The sequence below is a fragment of the Patella vulgata genome, chromosome 5 (genome assembly GCF_932274485.2).
Source record: "Patella vulgata chromosome 5, xgPatVulg1.2, whole genome shotgun sequence".
Taxonomy (NCBI): domain Eukaryota; kingdom Metazoa; phylum Mollusca; class Gastropoda; family Patellidae; genus Patella; species Patella vulgata.
The window spans coordinates 35,459,130-35,483,279 of NC_065883.2; the positions used below are offsets into that span (position 1 = coordinate 35,459,130).

Consider the following 24,150-nt stretch of genomic DNA (forward strand, 5'->3'; position numbering starts at 1 on the left):
CTCTGGCAGCAATTATCAGAAATCAATATTCTTCTTCGCTCATGATCGTAAACATTGTGTTTGGTCAATGATGGGATTTCAAATTTTTCTTGTCAGACACTTTTACCGAAAATAAAGGGACATAACTCTTATCGTTATTTAAGCGGGCAGTTTTACACCACACACAAAAACCATGTAAACAAAATATTCAAATTCGTACATAATAAAAAAAATAGGTGCACCTTGTTATTTTTCATATTCAATTCCTGTACGGTATTCAACTTTATGTCAGTAGTATTCCTACAAAATTATGTGATGTCGTAATACGATAGAATGAAAGCGTGCCGACTATTGCTGACCTGTACCTGTTTCAAATTCCTCCAAAATTATCGTATTTTTCTGGTCATAAGTCGATACACTTTTCAGCAAAAGTCTGGCATTCGTCTTATACTCTGTTAAGTCTGTTTCGACTTATATACGGAAGGTAAAAAAATGACATCCCAAAATTTATTTGGCAGTAAACGTTGCTCTAACACAGCGAGCGAGTGACATCATCTGCTAAATAATCGCATTCGACTCTAGCACACGCTATCGTCTAAAACAATTAACTACTTACACTATTCCGATCAACATATTCGTCAACATTTCCTAGTGTACTTTTTTCTTTATTTAAAAACATAAACCCCATTTAAAATATGATCATAAATCCGAGAATATGCCATCAAAATATAAACTTTCTTCCGATATTAGACGTGTGAAATTTGTCACGTATTCATTTCATAATTTCACGCATCTTGTGAGATTTCTACTTCCGATTCAGTTATTGTACTATAACCGTGTGAGATCAGAAACAGAGCTTGCAATGTCTAAAATTTTTCGGATATGTGTGTGTGTGTGAAATAGCAGACAAGTTATCGGATACAATGTATATTGATTTGGGGTGTCATATACTATTAGGATATGTGACATATATGACTAATTTCTACTTGTTGTCGGCAGACATCAAGGAGATTAAAGCGTCTGATAATGGAGAAATCATGGGTAAGTCACGTAGATTAAGTTTATAATCACACTTATTGAATTGATACATAATCTGACAAAGGAGAAGCAATGACTTCTGTTCAGGATTGGATTGATGAACTGTCCGATAAATGCCATCACTGCCGTACAGTGTCCATAATGGACGTATGGACAGACGTATAAATATGTGTGTATAAAAATGAGTTACAGATTAACGCAAATTTAACATTCATTAAGATATGATAGATAAACAATTTCAAGTGTACAGATATTTTTCTGGAATTAAAAACATATACCAGAGAGAGAGAAATGGGGTTTAACGTCCACTTAACACTAACTAGGTCATTTCGGGACTAACACATGGTTCAATTTTATTTCAATAATTCACTTGCACGTAGGGGTCTTTAGCAGTGGGAGGACACTGGAGGATCTGGAATAAACCCACGAGGTTAGACAGGCTACCCTACTCCTTGTCACGTAGAACCGGGGAATTGAAACCTTGCCAGTTGACTCAATGACAGACCTAATGATACAGCACGCATGTGCTAACAATTCGACAATCCGAGACTTAGCTTCGATCAACCAGTACGGTGGTTGAAATTATTGCACACGTCTGTCAAACCTTCAAAGGCTAATATCTTCGCTTGCAATAGAGTAATTTGAATGAAATTTTCTAAATTATTCATTTTACATCATCTACTTTCGAACTATTGTAGCAAGAATGGCTAGTTCTTTATCTAAATCTTACATAATGTATCTTTAAGATTACTTGGTTATCAATTCATAATTCATACCACAACCAAGTTAAATAAGCCAACAGTAAGTCTAATGTCCACCACATTAACCTCAAAATAGATTCCTCTCATGAATTATTTGTACATTTATTTACTTACAAAGCATCACGGAATTAAAATACTTACCACTCTGCTTATCCTGACCAGAAAATGCTCGTTATAATAAATTAATGAAAATCCATAGGAATCTTCATTACATGATTATAAACACTTTAAAGTCAATTGAATAAACATCCAAAAGACATTTCTAAGAGATCAATGGCTATAACTCTGGCTTTAATTACTGGAAATCGTGGAAAATCAATAAGGTTCTTTGTCTTTTTATGGACCTTATAAGGTCTATGGTCTTATGAACATTAATAATGTGTATCATTTTCATCAATTGTGGACAATGGATCAACAGATGGACAGACAGTGAAGATGACAATCAATTATGTTACCAAACTAAAACTCAATAAATACAATTACTCAAATTCATGCATATTTAAAAGATAATATGCACCAATAAAAAAATTAACTTTTACTTTCCAAAATGAAAACACAGACAAAAAAAGAATATTCTCCAATACGCACATTGTGAAAAGGATGCAAAAACAGAAAAAGCTACATAAAGATTTGATATTCTAAATATGGGTAGATAAGTGAACCACAGAAACAAGTAAGATGTGAACAAATACCAGAAAGATGTGTACAAAGTATTGACAGCCAATAACAGGGTTCCCGCGGCTTCGTCAAACATTTTTGACGAATGAAACCTTGCCAGTTGACTCAATGACAGACCTAATGATACAGCACGCATGTGCTAACAATTCGACAATCCGAGACTTAGCTTCGATCAACCAGTACGGTGGTTGAAATTATTGCACACGTCTGTCAAACCTTCAAAGGCTAATATCTTCGCTTGCAATAGAGTAATTTGAATGAAATTTTCTAAATTATTCATTTTACATCATCTACTTTCGAACTATTGTAGCAAGAATGGCTAGTTCTTTATCTAAATCTTACATAATGTATCTTTAAGATTACTTGGTTATCAATTCATAATTCATACCACAACCAAGTTAAATAAGCCAACAGTAAGTCTAATGTCCACCACATTAACCTCAAAATAGATTCCTCTCATGAATTATTTGTACATTTATTTACTTACAAAGCATCACGGAATTAAAATACTTACCACTCTGCTTATCCTGACCAGAAAATGCTCGTTATAATAAATTAATGAAAATCCATAGGAATCTTCATTACATGATTATAAACACTTTAAAGTCAATTGAATAAACATCCAAAAGACATTTCTAAGAGATCAATGGCTATAACTCTGGCTTTAATTACTGGAAATCGTGGAAAATCAATAAGGTTCTTTGTCTTTTTATGGACCTTATAAGGTCTATGGTCTTATGAACATTAATAATGTGTATCATTTTCATCAATTGTGGACAATGGATCAACAGATGGACAGACAGTGAAGATGACAATCAATTATGTTACCAAACTAAAACTCAATAAATACAATTACTCAAATTCATGCATATTTAAAAGATAATATGCACCAATAAAAAAATTAACTTTTACTTTCCAAAATGAAAACACAGACAAAAAAAGAATATTCTCCAATACGCACATTGTGAAAAGGATGCAAAAACAGAAAAAGCTACATAAAGATTTGATATTCTAAATATGGGTAGATAAGTGAACCACAGAAACAAGTAAGATGTGAACAAATACCAGAAAGATGTGTACAAAGTATTGACAGCCAATAACAGGGTTCCCGCGGCTTCGTCAAACATTTTTTCAAGGTTATTCAAGGATAAATATACGTCAAATTCAAGGACTTTCAAGGACTTTTTTTTACCCTAAAGTTACAATTTTTCATCTTAAAAATAACCAAAACATTACCAACTATCGTTATAATCTCATATTTAAAAGGAATTGAAGACATAAATTGTTTTTTTATTATTACAGATCGACTTTCGGCACACCGGAAAAACTCCCGCCATTTTTAAAACAGAGTTATTTCCCTTTTCGCTCGGACCACAGTTAACTGATTAAACTAAAGTACGAATAAAAAGTAGTACAGTTTATTGACGTTAATTTGCCGATTATTAATATGTTTATTATTGTTTTAATATATATAGTTTTTCAAGTTTAGCTATTTGTTCGTCTATTTCCGTAATTTCTGTCTTTTTGGCTCTTGCTGCCCTGCGAAGGGCGTTCGACTCAATAAAAGTTTCTTGATGTCACAGCTTTTTTCCGCATTATCTGCCTTCTCGTCCGCCGAAGCTTCCAGCGTAATAATGTCATTTTCGAGGCATTTATTTTTCTTTTTACAGTCAGTAAGTTCATCTCCAATATATTTTCGTTTTGAATCTACTGTTGACTTAGCATCCTCTTTCTTTTGGTCATCCAGGTATTGTCTGTATTTTATTCGAGCTGCACTAGCATATTGAAGGCACTGGGGCGTAACTTCAAATTTGTCCACTCCGCCAATTAAATGTACATGATGCACAATATGCCTTTGATTTATTATAGATTTTCCCCCGCATATTTTCCGTTAAAATTTTTGCATTAAAAGAAAACCTGCATTCTACTCCAGCTTGTCCGCGAGATAAGATCAGCAACATCCTGACAAGTTTTTGAAAATTTTTAAAATGTTCGAGATGTCTCATTAAAAACAAATCTAACGAATCATTGTTAAGAGCGTCGTAGTTTTTAAATTCTAATATATCCAATGGAGACAAATTAGACACATAGTTAATAAAATCATCATATTCAGACTTTATCAAATCACTTGTCGCCTCATCTAATTTTTTGGCTGTTATTAATATTTCAAGGATGTGTTTAAATTGTGTCTTTGCTATATCAGGAAGATTCGCTATCCGTTTAGGATGCAGACACCCTAGATTTCTGGCCATGGCATATGTAATAGGTGATTTTGTCATTAAATGTTTAACTATATGTATTAACATATTCTTGCTCTGGATTCTACAGTCCAAAACGTCCCTTTCGGATACAACTTTCCCACTAATTAGTTTCCGTAGTTCTCCCTCAGCCTTAAACCCGAGATCAATGTCTTTATATATGATATGATTATCTACTTGTTCAACATCAATTTTAAGTAAATTACTGATATTTGTACGGTTTTTAGTACGGACGATTTTACAAAACGCTTCATCAACTGTTTAATCATTGATTTTATGCGAGTGCACAAAAGTGGTACTAAGTTATTAACTGATATTTGTACGGTTTTTAGTACGGACGATTTTACAAAACGCTTCATCAACTGTTTAATCATTGATTTTATGCGAGTGCACAAAAGTGGTACTAAGGGTCGTTGACTCTGAAATATTTGCAAGAACGGGGTCATTAGGCTTATTACAGTCAGGAAAAAGGCTAATTTAACAAACATAAGTTTATCGTTATTAATACCATTGCGCACAACTTCAAATGATTTACTTTTATATGATTGTGTGGTTTTATCTTTTATATATTTTACAACACTTGGCCAAATTTCAATTGCCCGGGTTACCACAGGCTTGTTTTCAAGCCACCGATGACCACAGAATTTAAGTGTAAAGACTGTTGAATCAGGTAAAGTTGTATAGTCAGACCTTCGTGCAGGCGTATCTTTAAATATCCAGTACAGTGATTTGAGAAAATCGCCAACTCCCAATCCTGACTTTTCAACCAAATTTTTAAAAGCATTGTGCACTGTATGCAACCCACAGCTACCTATGTTAATCATATAGTCTCCGAAATTCGAATTAAGTAATCTAAAAAGTTTCCAATTAACAGTTGGACCATCCATAGAAAGTTGTAAAAGATTACTTTTGTTAAGCCCGATATCGTCGACACATTTTATTAAAACGGGAAGAAGATCTTCAGCTTTGCCATGTCCAATAAATTCGGATGTTAAATAATGAGAAACCACGCAATTTGATCCATTATCCCACAAGCGAACATGAACATCAACCTGCTTTTTCTGTAAACTTTCATTATGTGATTCATCAAACATAATGACGTAATTTTCGACACCGCGTATCAATGTTTTTAATTTGTCTTGTATGTAGGGACCAATACCAAAGCAAACGAGATAGGTAATTTTATTTTCGCCACGTGTAAATTTCTGGGCAATTAGGCTGTCTGGAAATGCACGTTGAAAAAATTTGTCTATATCCGTGCAACTGTTATAACTATAATGTGACGTAATACATTTTACTGCCCATAAAATTTCAGCAGTTAAAACGGCATTGCCAGTGACAGATATTTGTGTCTGGCCAATTGTACCCGCTTTCGTTAATTTGATGTGTTTTTCACTCTTTTCGTGTGAACGTACAGCAGATATACCCATTTTCTTGATACTGAAACTCTTCTTGCATATGCAGCATTTCGCTTGATGAATGTTTGTTTCATCGCGACTTAGCCAGTTATAGCTATCAAGCCACGAAGTTTGAAATTTGCAAGACATGTTTTATTTTCAATGTCATGCAGGCTTGCCTTCGTTATTATGCATAGTTTAATGTAATTACTAATACCGATTTTGATTAGTCAGTGTAGTGGCTTCTAGTATGTTAATTGGACAATGGGGTCACGTGAGAGTATTTGGTTGCCTAACGGTAAATGTCATTGGCTTATCTTGTTATTACGTGACAAAACACAGCTGTTTATTTAGATCAGTTGATTGACAGGTATACGTCAGAGTTATTGTTTAGTATAACTAGCATAACTTCTAATCTAAACAGGATTTTCATATCAACTTACTATTATTACCAATTTGAAACAAAATTAAGGATCTCAACTGAAATTCAAGGATATTTTCCTATTTCCGCGAAATTCAAGACCTTGAAAATGAAATTTTAAATTTGAGGATATTCAAGGATTTTCAAGGACCGCGGGAACCCTGAATAAGATAGGGCTATATAGTGAACATTTAACCTATGATAATCATGTCGAGGAAAGTTGTTTTTTTTTAAAAAGAAAATACAACCATAAACAGCAATTGGTTTGATAAAGTTTTTGTTCTTTCAAGTTATCACTTACTGGTAAAGTAAATGAACAAGTCACTGGAGATATGGTATAGTTTAGAACAGGGTTTTTGGCGCTGGAAAGTATGTATATAGTTTACTTTCAAAACATCGTTCGATAATTGATAAAAATCGTTTAAGAATTACAATGATAGATTGCCAGGCAACGAAACATACGCCCACAGCACTGCTCAGCTAAATTGTCCGGGCAGTCAACAAGAGTTGTCGCATATTTTTACTTTTTTCGGTAATGAAACATTTATAATGCACTAAAATCTGATTAACAGTAACAACTCATTAAGTAATTATCAGAAAATCATTAGAATTTGTTTAGCTTTTATAAAGTTCTGCCCCATGCTAACGTTTAGTATACAAAACATTTAATATCATGGATTTAGCTGTTCAAATTATCAAAATTCATTGAAAATCAATATACTTGTTCGTCTCAAGATCTTAAACTATGTGTATCAATCTAAAGTCAATCGTATATTAACTTTAGCCTCTAGAGCGTCCACAAGAATTTTTGAAGTGATCAAGGGCCATAACTCTGGCAGTAATTATCGGAAATTGCTGAAAATCATTACGCTTCTTTGTCGCATGACCTTAAACACTGTGTATAAATTTTAAGTCAATCGGATATTAACTTTAGCCTCTAGAGCGCCCACAAGATTTTTTTAAGTGATCAAGGCCCATAACTCTGGCAGTAATTATCGAAAATCAATAGGATTCTTCGTCTCATGACCTTAAACACTGTGTATAAATTTAAAGTCAATCGGATATTAACTTTAGCCTCTAGAGCGCCCACAAGATTTTTTGAAGTGATCAAGGCCCATAACTCTGGCAGTAATTATTGAAAATCGCTGAAAATCAATAGGCTTCTTCGTCTCATGACCTTGAACACTCGGATATTAACTTTAGCCTATAGAGCGGCAACAAGCAATTGTGGACGCTGGACGGACGGGGGCGACAACAATATAGGACCACATTTCAATGTGGGCGTATAAAAATTGTGACCTCTAGAGTGTCCACAAGCTAAAAACGTGATTTTTTGTACAATCAGGGGTCATAATCCATGAAGTATCGATCTGATACATGCCAATATCGAAAGGAACCGAGATCTTTTGGAGATAAACCGGATAAGAATTGTAACCTGTAGAGTGTACACAAACAAATTGTGGACTGACAGACAGACGTATAAAAAGGTATTTTATAATTACATATTGACAGCTTAATCACTCGCCAAAATACATCATGGACTCTAAGTTATTACCCAATAATCAACTAAATTGCGCAGGGTCCCCCGAATCAAGTGATTACGCTGTCTGAAAATGGGCGACAGCTTATCAATAGAGATTGACAGTGACATTTTTTGGCGCCAGTTTAATGTACAGTCTTGCGAGATTATCGCACTGCCATTATGAGCTTGATTAATGACCACGTGTACAGATGGAAGACTAGTTAATTCAGTTTTGATTTAAAAAAGATACATTACCTAGTATGTGATTTACCGATTTCCAATTGTATAATTACCTGGGACATGATTTACCGATTTTTGATGTATTTGTCAATGGTGGAATACTAATTTTATAGGATAATGGATAATAAATACTACTCTGACCACAGTAAGGTGATCATCTATGGGTGTGCATTTTTTTATATTCACTTTTTTTATTCGTACTTCATATGTAAATAATCGTAATCAAAATGAACCGATTGGATAAACGGCTTGCGGCAAATTTGAAGGTTCATCTAATAGTTCAACGCCGTAGATAAATTAACTGTGTGTTGATTTTTCAACGTATCTCGGGAAATGATCGTAATCAAAATGAACCTATCGGATAAACGGCTCGTGGGAAATTTAAAGGTTCATCTAATAGTTGAACGCCGTAGATAAATTAACTGTGTGTTGATTTTTCAACGTATCTCGGGAAAGTAAACAGCTCGTCTAATAAGTAAAGGTCGTAGATAAGTAAACCGTGTGTTGATTTTTCAATGTATCTCGGGAAAGTAAACGGCTCGTCTATGGGTTTGCATTTTTTTATAATCAATTTTTTTATTCGTACTTCATATGTAAAAAATAGTAATCAAAATGAACCGATCGGATAAACGTATCTCGGGAAAGTAAACGGCTCGTGTAACAAGTAAACGCCATAGATAAGTGAACGGGTCGTCCATTTATAAACGCCTCTAGGAGAAACTAAACCTGTTACCATTAAACTAAGCCATAGTACTAACTAAACCATTTTTGTAATTCTTAAACGATTTTTATCAATTATCGAACAATGTTTTGAAAGTAAACTATATGCATACTTTCCAGTGCCAAAAACCCTGTTCTAAACGATACCATATTTCCAGTGAGTAGTGCTACCTAATGCTTCCATTTCTAGTGTTATTGTGGTAGTATTCTTAATGTTAATGATACTGAAGTACAGTGAGATGCATACTTTGCTCTGTGTTTTTTGGGGTCTTTTTTAACTCAATACACTATTTCCAGCTGGGTATGTGGTTTTTTTTAAACACAGTTTTCAAAATACATTATTATTAATTTTTCAAACTTTTGTGCTACATAAACACTTTTGAGATCCTAAAAAATTCTTTGTAATTTTGGTATCATTGTATTTGATATTAAACACATCATATCTAATCTGAATTTAATCACAACCAAAAGTAAAGAAGGATAAAATGAAACAAGAAACAACACACCAAAAGGATTTAAACAGTCATCATACTCCATGCTGTCATCATTAAAAGGGTTACCATGGTTACTTTCTAGTTGATCAATCTGGGACGTCAAGTCTTTTATTTTAAAGGATAAATCTTCTTTGCCCTCATCATCTTCATCTAAATCATCCAGGTTACCAATATCAGCTTTACCAATACTCATTAAACTAGCAACACTCTGCATATCTTCATCACTGCTCAAAATAAATGAAAGAAGTTCTAAATGAATCAAAGAGGAAAAAAGTGAGACGATGCATATTATTCAATTCCTATTCATAAATATAGCCCATCACCAGCTTTGTGACGGGAAGCAGAATGGATGTCACAGAATGATGCTCAATTAAACCAGCGGTTGCCAGGCAAGTTATGCCCACATTTTGCAAGTGATGGATAGAGAACAAGCTAAAACGTACAATCAGGGGCTATAATCCAGAAAGTTATGGTCTGAAATGCGCAAATATTGAAAGGGACAGATCTTTCGGACATAAAGATATATTTCAAGTTTCATCAAAATCAGATAAAAATTGTAACCTTCGTATTACAAATTTATACACGATGTGCGTACAAAGAGCGGGCATTTTGTCGGGCAGTTTCGTTTCAATTTTCCCAAAATTCAAATTCAACCTTCATTAATTATGGTGAAATGGTGATAAATTTAAACGGTTTTTAAAATAGGATAAAAATTGTGACCTCTAGCTAAAAAAACATGATTTTTTCTACAATCAGGGGCCATAATCCAGGCACAAATAGCAAGAGGAACCAAGATCTTTTGGACATAAACATATATTTTAAGTTTCATCAAAATCTGATAACAATTGTGACTTCTAGAGGGTCCACAACTTTGGTATAACATACTTTTACACTACGAATAAGTCGGATTCGTATAAGTCGGATCTTTGCTCAACTCGGATAAAATTGTTTGGACCCTTTGATCCTGCACGTTTTTCTTATTAAATTTCTGCACGTAAGTCGGATCTTTGCTTAACTCGGATCAAAACGTTTGGTCCATTTGATCTAGACCTCAATGTTTAGCAGAAGGGGGCAGATTTTTAACAATTGTCTTGCACATACTGCCTCTAGCGAGGTAAGCAAGGTCTTATTTTCTCACTAAAATGTTCCTTTACATTGTTCAGGCGTTCACAGACCGTTTAGCAGTAAAAAGTTTGCCCAGTAAAATTGAACATACAGGGCGATAATGAGACGTACGTTCAGAGCTGAACTAGGTCTTCGGCTAACTCGGATCTTCGCGTAAATTGGATAAAATTGGTCAGTCCATTTAGATCCGACTTATGCAAAGTTTACTGTATTTGCGTACAAGGGGCCACCATTTTGTCAGGCAGTTTTGGTCTGATTTTCATGAAATTGGAACTCAACCGTCATTAGGGTATAACGGTGATAAATTTAAAACTGGATAAAAATTGTGACCTCTAGAGGATCTACAAGCTAAGAACGTGATTTACTGTACAATCAGGGCCATAATTCAGGAAGTTACAATCTGATATATGCGCGAATATCAAAAGGACCTAAGATTTTTGGGTTATAAACATGTATTTCAAGTTTCATCAAAAGCAGATGAAAACTGTGACCTCTAGAGTGTCCACAAGGTAAAAACGTGATTCTTCGTACAATCAAGGGGCCATAATCCATGAAGTTATGGTCCGATACATGCCAATATCGAAAGGAACCAAGATTTTTGGGAGATAGACCTATATTTCAATTTTCGTCAAAATCGGATAAAAATTGTGACCTGTAGAGTGTCCAGAAACAAATTGTGGACAGACGGACAAGGGCGACGGCATAATACGTCCACTTGAAAATGTGGGCGTATAAAAAGCAATAACAACATTATTTTTGAATACTTACGTAGCTTTACCTTCCCTCAGAAAAACACAAGACAATGTTAAACATAGAGTAGCTGATACAACCTTCTTAGATGCTGGTTTAAAGCGAATCTTAATATTGGTCTGTGATGGTATCTGAGTAGCATAATCCTTCATATTGATCGACTTACTGGCTAAAATCTTTCTACGACCTTTAGATTGCTGTCAAAATTAAAATTATAAAATCTATTAAACCGTTTTACACAGTACAGTACTACAGTGTGCATTGACTAAAGTAGCTTTATTTAGTGGCCAGTCGCAAATAATACGGAAAGGAAACAGAACTTAAACTTATCTACCAGTATCCTTTACTTTAGAAGCTCAAACACAAATCATCTTGAAGGCTTGATTTTTTTCCTAATATGATTTGCTGAACTTATTCTTTAAAGACTGGCTTTGAACTATCTTTTATATTTATTGTCCACCATAAATATATATATATATATGTGTTATGAAATGAGAAATTTGGGACTTACATCTTCAATAACAAATGTCCACTCCTTATCTTCATATTCTGCTTGTCGAGAATCACGAAATAAAGTGACCATAATCTCCAGGTTTTCTGGAACAGTCCAACTGACATGTCCACAATATGGATTCTTCATAGAGGGTTGCCATGTTAATACCTATTGGTAGAAAGTAACAACATTAAGTCATTCATATCCAAAAATAATTGTATAAGCTTATTATCTTGAAAGTAGAAGTTTTAGATAAACAGCTTTATTTTAACCAGTGAGAAGAGATTATGCCATGTGTACCCGTGGTACTTTTTATATCATACTTGATAATGTGAATATGTCAATTCCTAGTCCTAATCCCTGAACCATAGGCATTAAGTTTCAACAGAGTTGCTGCCCTTAGACTAGCTTGAAATATTGTATACGAAGAAATGCATATGCCCAAGTCAAAACAATGTATTAAATTACATTCTTTCCAACATTATTTCATATACTTTTCAATCATTTATACCCAGTAAGTGCATTCATCCATAGAACAGTGAAATTTACCTGTGATGACTTCCTACGATTACGTCTAGTCCACACAACACCAATCTTATTTGGTTGCCTGGAAAATATTATAAAATACATGAACATAAGGAATAACAATTCTAAAGATAGGTTGCCAGGAAACAAAACATACGCCCATGGCAGCTAATAGTCTAATAGTAAGTGCAGGAGGACCATGTGAAGTCAACTGAGCATTCCACAAGGAAATTTTTTTAGACAGTATAATATAATAGCATTACTAAAATTCAATAGGCTTCTTTGTTTTATTAATTTAAATAAAGCACATAAGTTTCACTACAAAGTGAAACACAGGACATAACTTTAGAAGTAATTAAAGTAATTGTTGAAATTCAATAGGAATCTACGTCTCAGCTGACTAAAAAATGTATATACATATGTTAACAACCTATAAATTTTAACACCATCAGATGATAAATGTCTATTGAGTTTTCACAAGGCGGGGGTGACGGCAACATACGACCACACTTCCATGTGGGCCCGGTGTGTATAATACAAAGATAACACTAACATCTAACAGTTGATATATATAAAATTTAATATGGAAAAGAAACATATATACCGCCAAATTATTTTATCAGTTTACATCAATTTTAAGCTGATAAATAATCAATAAGTTCACTTATTAAATTATAAATAAGTTTATTGTTGAATAAAATAATTACCATTTTTTAGTAACTTCTACTTCAAGATCAGTTAAAGAAGCAGTAAATTGAAACTTTGACGCTGATTTTCCTACACGTTGTAAACGTTTCCAAACACTCATCTTGATTATAGTTGTAGCAATATCATTTTATTAACAATAACTCTGTAATATAAACATTTGAAACAATAATACAATAGGCCTTCACTATAACACTGATGTTGGGAGTCCTTTGCCTATGGCACACATGTATTACTACAAGACTTTCATGAGATGCCATAATTATAGTATAAAATTTGTAAACAACAGTTAAACCATTTGGGGATGAATAACATACCATATATTTAGCATGCGAACAGTCTTAAATTAAGGCTAAGCATTAATAGCCAATCATAACAGTTTTTATGACGTCAAAGGCAGTATTGGCTGTGTTAGTCCCGAAATGACCTAGTTTGTGTCGAGTGGACGTTAAACCCCATTTCTCTCTCTCTCTCTCTCTCGCTTTCATTGGTACCGAGTGGCAAGTAATGATTCCACACCAATTTGAGTTGTAGGAGTTGTCTGAGAATAGAGTGAGGTATATTATATATTCTATTTCTAAATAATATGTCTGGTAATACCACAAACGAAATTTAAAGATCAAATTGGTGTGTCCTAATATAGATAATTTATACAATGATTGCTTTGTTTTAATTTTAAATAAAACTAGAACTCCAAAGGAGTACTGACGTGTTTCGGTATGTCACGTCACGTCAGGTCACACCTTGTTACATCAACAATCAAGTTACGCCATAAATTATTGAGTATATTAACATCCAATACCTATTAAAGTGGAATTTTGAACTCTTAATAAAACTGGAAGTTATACTTCAGGACCAAACTTTTTTATATTAATTGTTAGTAGACACCAGGGTCATCATACATACAAAGGTCAAGGGTCATTGAAAGGTTAGGTCTGATAGGTCACAATCTAGAAAGTGAAAAGTCGAACAAAATTCAAAGTGAAACCGGAAGTAAACAAAATCGGAATTAAAAAATCGGCTCCCTAAGAATTATTGCCATTTGGAGTAGGTTCAATACAAAACAAGATACGCCCACATTTTGCAAGAAATGGGCAGAGAACGAGCTAAAAAAATAATGTGATTTTTTGTACAATCAGGGGCCATAATCCAGGAAAAGAGGGTCCGGTATGCGCGGATTATTGAAAGGAACCGAGATGTTTGGGTTATCAACATACATTTCAAGTTTCATCAAAATCGGATAAAAATTGTGACCACAACCTTCGTATTATCGGTACATACTTTTACACAATTTGCATACAAAGAGCGGCCATTTTGTTGGGTAGTTTCATTTCAATTTTCCCGAAATTTGAATTCAACCTTCATTATGGTGGAATGGTTATATATTTAAACGTTTTTTTAAATCAGATAATAATTGTGACCTCTAGAGGGACCACAAGCTAAAAATGTGATTTTTCGGACAATCAGGGGCCATAATTCAGGAAGTTATGATCCGATATGCGCAAATATCGAATGGAACCAAGATCTTTGGGTTATTATAAACATGCATTTCTAGTTTCACCAAAATTAGATGAAAATTGTCACCTCTAGAGTGTCCACAAGCTAAAAATGTGATTTTTCGTACAATCAGGGGCCATAATCCATGATGTTTCGATCTGATACATGCCAATATCGAAAGCAACCGCGACCTTTTGGAGATAAATCTATCTTTCAAGTTTCGTCAAAATCAGATAAGAATTGTGACCTGTAGAGTGTCCACAAACAATTGTGGATGGACAGACGTCCAGACGGACAGGGGTGACGACAATATATACGTCCACATGAGAATGTGGTTGTATAAAATAGTTTTTGAAAATTGGAATTAAAATGGTGGCTGAATATCGATTTGAATGTTTTTGTAAAATCCAATATGGCAGCCAAGCGGTTGAAAATGTTATCGAAAAAGGTTGTGAAAAGGAAAGATAATATCTGAGGCTAACAATACCATGTCATTTTTTGTCTATTTTTAAAATGGAGAGAACTGTTCTTGTTTGGGAAAAATTGGAAGGACTCGTAAATTTCCGAAGCTGTCACAAAATTTTTTTAATATGCCATTTTGAAGGCATCCATATGTTCCTCATTCCTACCAAGTTTCAACTTGATACCTCAAATAGTGACATGGATACGCCATCTTGAATGTCAAAACTAATCGAGCGAACTTCCGAATTTTGAAAAACCATCAACTACAGAACCCGACAAAAATTTGTTGACAAATAACCGGATATGGGGAATCTGAGATTATTTTTTGTCCCATCCATAAAACACAACCTGTTTGTCAACCAGCAGCTGCCAGGCAGGATACGCCCACATTTTCGAGAGATGGATAGAAACAAGCTAAAAAGAAAGTGATTTTTCCTACAATCAAGGGCCATAATTCAGGAAATTACAATTTGATATGCGCAAATATCGAAAGGAACTGAGATCTTTGGGTTATAAACTCACATTTCAAGTTTCAACAAAATCGGATAAAAATTGTAAGCGCTATAGGGTCCACAACCTTGAATTACCACATTTTTACGGTATTTGAGAATGAGGGGCGGCCATTTTGTCTGTCAGTTTTGGGCCGATTTTCATGAAATTCGAAATCAGCCGTCCTTAGGGTGTAACGGTGATATAATAATACGTTTTTTTAAATTGGATAAAAATTATGACCTCTACAGGGTCCACAAGCTAAAATCGCGATTTTTCGTACAATCAGGAGCCATAATTCAGGAAGTTACGTTTCGAAATGCGTGAATATCGAAAGGAACCGAGATCTTTGGGTAATAAACTTACATTTCAAGTTTCATCAAAATAGGATTAAAATTGTGACCTCTATAGGGTCCACAACCTTGATATCCCATATTTTTATGCTATTTGAGAAGGAACGGCAGCCATTTTGTCTGTCAGTTTTGGGCTAATTTTCACGAAATTCGAACTCAGCTGTCCTTGGGGTGTAACGGTGATATAATAATACGTTTTATAAATCGGATAAAAATTATGACCTCTATTGGGTCCACAAGCTAAAAACGCGATTTTTCGTAAAATCAGGGACCATAATTCAGGAAGTTATACGGTCCGATATGCGCGAATATCGAAAGGAACCGAGATGTTTGGGTTATAATCTAACATTTCAAGTTTCAACAAAATCGGATAAAAATTGTGATCTCTATAGGGTCCACAACCTTGATATACCGTATTTTTACGCTATTTGAGAACGAACGGCGGCCATTTTGTCAGTCAATTTTGGGACGATTTTCACGAAATTAGACCTCAGCCGTCCTTAGGGTGTAACGGTGATATAATAATACGTTTTTTTAAATCGTATAAAAATTATGACCTCTTAAGGGTCCACAAGCTAAAACATGATTTTTCGTACAATCAGGGGCCATAAATTCAGGAAGATCTTTGGGTTATAAGCATACATTTCAAGTTTAAACCAAATCGGATAAAATTGTGACCTCTACAGTGTTCACAAGCTAAAAACATGATTTTTCGTACAATCAGGGGCCATAATCCATGCAGTTACAGTCCGATACATGCCAATATCGACAGGAACCGAGATCTTAGGGTGATAAACCTATATTTCAAGTTTCATTGAAATCGGATAAAAATTGTGACCTGTAGACTGTTCACAAATAAATGTGGACGGACAGACGGATGGACGGACAGGGGCGACATTTTCATGTGGACGTATAAAAATGACCCAATCTATATTTAACATTTAGTTGCACAGTGGCCAACTTTGCCTACGCTGGCAGAATGTTTGCACCATGCACAGTTTTGGCTGTAACTTCTGACTAAAATCGGCAAATAAAAAAAACTCTTACGAAAACAATACCAAAGGTTCGAAACATGTAAATATTTTGTAGAAAAGAATGCATTGCAATTTGTATATGACTAGGTGCTAACTGTGACTACGCCATCATGCATGGTATGCTACTTACATGACATGGTACCGTTAATGATTTGTTGTAACATCAGAGTGTCTTAAAGTAGCTAAGTCTCTAACTCAATATCATCCAAAATCTTCAACATTGAAAACACGAATTATTTGTCAAATTAAATCAACATTCATGTTGTGATCTTACCAGAAAAAGATGGGCATTTGATATCCAATATTTAAGATAAAATAAACATTTTACCATTGGTACACGAATCATGTACCATAATGCGCTTCAGTCCCAGTTGTATCAAGAGACTCGAGGAACGAGGCGAGACACATTGCACCAAATCAAACGGCGTATGTAGACTGGAATAACCAGACGCTAGAAATTTGCACTCACTTGAGACTGCTTGATTATTTCGCCGAACATAACTGATTTGAAATTGGAGTAAAAACGGAAACCACTGAATGTAAATCAGTTTATATACATTCATATTACAGTATTATATGCGTTGCGACCCACTTTTGTCAATTTCTAGGTCCCAAATGTTAGTGATTTAGCTCCTTTAACTCTAAACAGACTTTTCTGGCCAAATACAGACAATTTGTCTTACAGTGCAGCAAACTATAGTAAAGGCATGGTATTAACAATGTGCATATTTCTTTTTATAATGGTCAAAATGCGGATTAGTGTTCTGGAAATAGGTTTACTGATGACCTGTAGTGGCTGTAGTGAATACCAGTAATATTAAAATGTAGTCCAATATTTCAAAATATTCAAATAACACAATATCCCATTTCAAATGAAATTAAAACATTACTGAAAGAGAGAAATGGGGTTTAATGTCAAAAATTACTAATTACTGAAAATCAGTTTTAGATCCAGCTTAGCCTACTGGATGTTGCCTATATGCACTTTGGTAATTGGTACTGGTTCTAGGCCTAGTAGCAGTGGTAGACTGACAGCCCAAGCACTAAAAAATGGGTTATGGACATAACAGCCCTAAACCATAACGGTCAAAAAATCTAACCCTAACAGCCATAATGCCATGGCAAAAAAACCCCAAAAATACATTTGTTACATTAGATCTATCTCTATGTGTCAAATGATTTTTATTAACATAAATAATAGCATAATATAAATATGTGTGTTTATCTCCAGCATTATTATTAAAGGGGGAGTCCTAAGTGGAGTGATGACTGTTAAAATCTCCTCGCAATATCTTTAGTTTTTATTTTCTTTGGAGAGGTTTAATTCTTATTAATGAGCCAGTTATTTCCTTGTCACGTACAACTGGGGGAATCGAAACCAAGCTAGTTGACTCAATGACAGAAATTATGATACAGTGCGCATGAGCTAACCATTCGGCCATCCAACCCCCCATGCAGTAACTAATTAGGGATTTGTTACTAGTTAATCACCACTAATCCTATGTAGTCAACTAGTCATCTTCCAATAGATTATCAAAGGGCATTTTAATTGGATAGGATGATTAGTTGAAAAAAAATGTTCAGATGATTATGTTATGGGTGGATTGTTATTTTTGTTGAATGGTGGTTATTTTTATCAAAGGTAAGTAATATTTGGTAAAATATATTGTTTTTCATTAAATTATTAATGTTTGGCTGTTATGACTTAATCTTTTGGCCGCTATAACCAAAATGTTTGGCTGTTACGACCAAAATAGTGCTGTTTTGACCAAAATCAATTTTGGCAACATTCAAAAAAACCTAGCTGCAATATTTGTAGCGGTGGTACAATTGATACACTCTACGAGGCTTTGCGCAAATAAAAATAGCTTCAATAGCAAAATTTTCAACTCATATCATCACAGTTTGCATGGAAATAAGTAATTATATGTTACAAAAAGTGAAGAGTGGAACACTGAAATCTTAATCTTATCTGACCAAACGGTGTTTCGATATTTTTGATGTGATGTGAAATCCCGTGCATGTTCTGGTTGGGCGTCCATTTTAAAAAACAACAGAAATATCGCGTAGCTGTTGGATTTTATTAAACTTATGAATATATGTGTAAGTTTCACCACACTGGGAATTAGTTTATTATATGTTAAGCTATGTGCAGAACAGTTTGGTGTCAGTTTAATTGGAAATTAAGGAAGTTATAGGCCAGAGACTTTTTTGTAGTCAAATAACTAAAAACCTTGCTCAAAGGAAGTCCTTAGAACGATCCACTACTGTGGCTGGAGCAAGACGGAAGACATCAGTAGTAGTGAAACCATTTCTATAAAAACTTGCGGCTGCCAGGCAAGATACGCCCACATTTTGCAAGAGATAGATCGAGATCAAGCTAAGCAATTTTTCGTACAATCAAGGGCAATAACTTGAGAAGTTACGATCTGATGTGCACGAATATCAAAAGGAACCAAGATCTTTAAATTAAATTATAAACATGTATTTCAAGTTTCATCAAAATCGGATCAAAATTACGGCCTCTTAAGGGTCCACAACCTTGATATACCATATATTTACACTATCTACTTACAAGGGGAAGCCAATTTTGTCCAGCAGTTTTGGTCCGATTTTCATGAAATTCGAACTCAACCAGCATTAGGGTGTCATGGTGATATATTCAAATGTTTTTTTTAAATCGGATAAAGATTGTTACCTCTAGAGGGACCACAAGCTAAAAATGAGATTTTTCGTACAATCAAGGGCCATAATTCAAGAAGTTATGATCTGATATGCGTGAATATCAAAAGGAAGCGAGATCATTGGGTTATAAACATGTATTTCAAGTTTCATAAAAATCAGATGAAAATTGTGACCTCTAGAGTGTCCACAAGCTAAAAACGTGATTTTTCATACAATCAGGGGCCTTAGTTCATGAATGGCATGAAGTTATGGTCCGATATATGCCAAGATCGAAAAGGAACCGAGATCTTTGGGAGATAGACCTATATTTGAAGTTTCGTCAAAATCAAATAAAAATTGTGACCTGTAGAGTGTCCACAAACAAATTGTGGAAGGACAGACAGGGACGACGACAATATGCATCCACATGAAAATGGGGGCGTTTTTAATAGCTCGGGTTGGGCTGGATAAGAAACCTCATCTGTCAACCCTCTGTGTTTCAAGATAAGGTATGGTACTATATAGTTTTACCTGACAAACCCTGACGTGAAATACATCGGGCTTCATTAAGTGCAATTGACAACATTTTTGAGCAAAATAACGATTGATTATTGTTATTTATAAAATTTCCGCCACATCTAACTACAATTAGTTAGATTATTTACGGTCCATGATATCACTTACCGTCATACAGCCGAGGTTAGATGTAGGGTACCAGATGTCGAGGTTTTCCGATTGAAAAGAGGCGTGTACAATGGACTTACATGTATATGGCGTTTTCAAGTTGGATAAAAATGACACTTCATCAATTTAGATGTGAATATTTTGAGTTATGTTTAGTTCAGCTCATTTTTTTTCCCCAGCTTACCTAAATTTCGTTTTGTCATATATGGCATTACCCTATATTTAGATTTTAATGGCTTCTGTCAAGCCGTTTAGCAGGAGGGGACGTATTTTTAACAGCATGTTGTGTTGCACATACTGACTCTAGCAAGGTAAGCAAGGTCTTATTTCCTCACTAAAATGTTCCTTTACATTTTTCAGGTGTTTACAGAGACTGATACGTCACAAGACCGTTCAGCAGTAAAATGTTGCCCAGCAACATTGACTGGGAGACGATTCTTTTTCGACAATGATTCAATAGGACAGTTCCTGAACGTATAATGAGATCTACGTTCAGAGCTGAACTAAATTATATTAGGCGATAGTTATACTACTACTACTGTCTGAACCATCGTAAATTTTAAACAGATTTCTTCAATCATGATCAAACTATTTAACTTAACTTTGGTTATTATAAACTTACCTGTGTGTTTGAAATCAACTCCCGTTAATTAAAATCCATTGCACAATTTAATATCCCAACGAATAAAAAAGTTCTCTCTTGAAAAAATTGAATTCCCACAAACTTTTGACATGGAGAAATACCAAAATGGAAGCCGATTACGTCACTCTTCGGGAGAGATCATTTCGTATAAAGGGTACAAGATGTCACGGTTTGCGGTACTTTTACAACAATTCAAGTTTTGTGTAATCCCGGCTTGGTATTGAGTTTGGGCGTTCACACACATAACTGCCCGTATTCCTTTATTTTGTTACTATCTTTAACATTCTAGTAAAATCTCTGCAAAGTTTATGGCTTTTACCTTTTGAAATATTTTGTTTTAATCATATTTTTGATTAGAGTCGGGTGAATGAATTTTCTTTTGAACACAAATACGACACAAAAACAATGACATTCGTTTTACGGGTCTTAAATTTTACCCATGAATATCTTTAATCTGATATATAACATGAATAAACGTACATGTACAGGGTATTTAAAATTATGTGGCTATATGCATGTTCCTGAAGCAACGACTATGAGTTTTACAACATCTGTTAAGATGTACGTAGTTAAAGCGAGATTAAACCTTCTATTGAAGGTGGGGGCTATGGTGTGATTTAAGTATTATTTACAATAAATTAAAAAAAAAAATAATTGATAAAGAATATATTTTCATCTTGAACAATAAATATTGCACCATAATATCACAATATGGTCAAAACTGTCTTCAGTTGATATTTTTCGTTGCCCAAACTCAAACGATCGAAATGAGGACGCTTTCTTTTGATTGCCACACGTGGTTGTCAAAATCTCTGTCATACCCCGCAACAGATTCAATGGTTTCGTCCAACACGGGAGGAAAGCCATGTTGTCTTGAACTCGTAAATACGTCAATTTTTTCAAAAGAGAACTTTTTTATTCGTTGGGATATTAAATTGTGCAATGGATTTTATTTAACGGGAGTTGATTTCAAACACACATGTAAGTTTACATTTACAATAACCAAAGATAAGTAGTTTGATAATAATCGAAGAAATCCGTTTAAAATTTACGATGGTTCAGACAGTAGTTATACTTAAAGTAGCTAAGTCTCTAACTCAATATCATCCAAAATCTTCAACATTGAAAACACGATTTATTTGTCAAATTAAATCAACATTCATGTTGTGATCTTACCGGAAAAGGATGGGCTTTTGATATCCAATATTTAAGACATAATAAACATTTTACCATTGGTACACGAATCGTGTACCATAATGTGCTTCAGTCCCAGTTGTATCAAGAGACTCGAGGGACGAAGCTAGACACATTGCACCAAATCAAACGGCGTATGTAGACTGGAATAACCAGACGCTAGAAATTTGCACTCGCTTGAGACTGCTGGCTTATTTCGCCGTACATAACTGATTTGAAATTGGAGTAAAAACGGAAACCATTGAATGTAAATCAGTTTATATACATTCATACTACAGTATTATATGTGTTGCGACCTACTCTTGTCAATTTCTAGGTCCCAAATGTTAGCGATTTAGCTCCTTTAAGTTGTGTCACTACATTGGCCTCTGTAAAAAAAAATAAAACTGAGTTTGCAAGGTAAAACTTAAGACACACAATCGTAGCTAAAAACAAACAACAGTATACTGAGTATATCTCAACGTTTTTTTTTTTAGCTACGTTCTCGTATAGCGGTATAGCAAGGCCAAGGGTTGGGCCCATATAAGACGTAAATATTGACCTTTCTCTGAAATAAATCTACTAGTAAAGTACATATTTCTCACGTATAATATAAAACATCTACCATAAGCATAATTCACAATGTCCGATTATACCTAGTATGAGAAATAATTTTTTGGCTAATCCTGACAGTCTGAGTAGGTCATTATTAATAACTGTTTTCTTTTTCCGTCTGAAATTAGTAACAGGAAACGGTATTCCACTTTGTATCTGTAACCACTTCGCCACTGTTTCCACAATATTTTTAGAAGTATTTAAAGAACATATCTGGCATAACACATATTCCGATGGGTTGATTTACTTAGGGCCATGATTATGAAAACTGTGGGCAGATTTGTAAATAGGCCCTAGGCTAAATCAAAACTCGAATAAAGCTAATAATATTAATAGTATGTCATTTTGGTCTCGCGTCATTTCGGACTAACGACATTATGTGTTATTTTGGAGCTTTTACGCGTGACGTACTTCCGGTGTCTATTTTTAGCCTGGCCTTTTTCTATCCGTATCTTGATGCTAGGGAAAGCGGGGTATTCCCTCTTTTTCTCTGTATAGAAAACGTATTCTTTAATGCCACTCTTGTTTTAAGTTGCGTGTAGCATTCGTAATAAATTACCGATTTCAAATCATGTCTAAGTTATTATTTTTTTGTTTTAATGACGATATGATACACTGCGTTGTAGCAGACGATATATAATGTCAAGCTCGCACACGGCCCAGTTGACCGCAGTACGCAAAAGCATTACAAAGATGCATTGCTGTTTTAATTTTACTGCAAAAAATTAATAGATAACATCTGTTTGGTTGTAAAATGCCATGAAATAGAGCATAAGAGTAAATTATTGAATGGGTAATTAGAGATGGTGACCTGCGGTTCCACAAAAGAATTATTCAAGACGATATTAAAATTTAAGCATGACCGTAGCACATCTAATAAAAAAGAGAACAATTAATAATTACGATGTATAGAATGCACCGAGTCCAGTTACATATTTTCATTCAACAGTTGTTCTCTGAACCAAATACTGAATTAGAAATTGATAAAATGGACACAAATGTATCGTTCTTCTTCTTGGTTGCGGCAAGATAAACTGATTAAATTAAAATTTCACTGAGTGCCAAATGCTGAGCCAAGACGATTTATGTGACTAAAATTAACAAAAAAAAAAAGGTTTTAAAAAATATTCACAGATTCAACTTGATCGTCGTTTTATTCTTTATGTTATTCATATCCCATCAATAAGAGAAAAATTTATAAAAATGGCTGAAGTTGTACCCCGTGCACCAAAAAACTATTTTATCATTGGTAAGAGCCGTCTAAACGCGGGGAAATTTACAATAGCTATTGGCTAACAGCACGCATGCATAAACAATCTTATTTGCATATTGCATACTATTTATAGTATTATTAGCTGGAATTATTTTCAAGTCGACAGCCTCAAACAAAGACCAACATAGTATACCGTGTTTTGTGTCGAGTACGTAGG

The 24,150-nt window shown here is 34.4% G+C and overlaps 1 protein-coding gene across 4 annotated transcripts in view; it reads right to left on the minus strand.

Annotated features, from left to right (window-relative positions):
• Positions 1-22,852, minus strand: part of LOC126820646 (EH domain-binding protein 1) — a 72,329-nt gene extending 49,477 nt beyond the window's left edge. For all 4 annotated transcript variants that reach the window (XM_050548721.2, XM_050548719.2, XM_050548720.2 and 1 more), the window contains exons 1-6: positions 22,762-22,852; positions 13,109-13,251; positions 12,426-12,483; positions 11,895-12,044; positions 11,402-11,580; positions 9,521-9,732 (exon numbers count right to left, since the gene is read on the minus strand). In XM_050548721.2, the coding sequence (XP_050404678.2) occupies positions 9,521-9,732; positions 11,402-11,580; positions 11,895-12,044; positions 12,426-12,483; positions 13,109-13,209 (700 nt within the window). In that variant the 5' untranslated portion in view covers positions 13,210-13,251; positions 22,762-22,852. The remainder of the gene's footprint in view (positions 1-9,520; positions 9,733-11,401; positions 11,581-11,894; positions 12,045-12,425; positions 12,484-13,108; positions 13,252-22,761) is intronic.
• Positions 22,853-24,150: the final 1,298 nt, after the last annotated feature.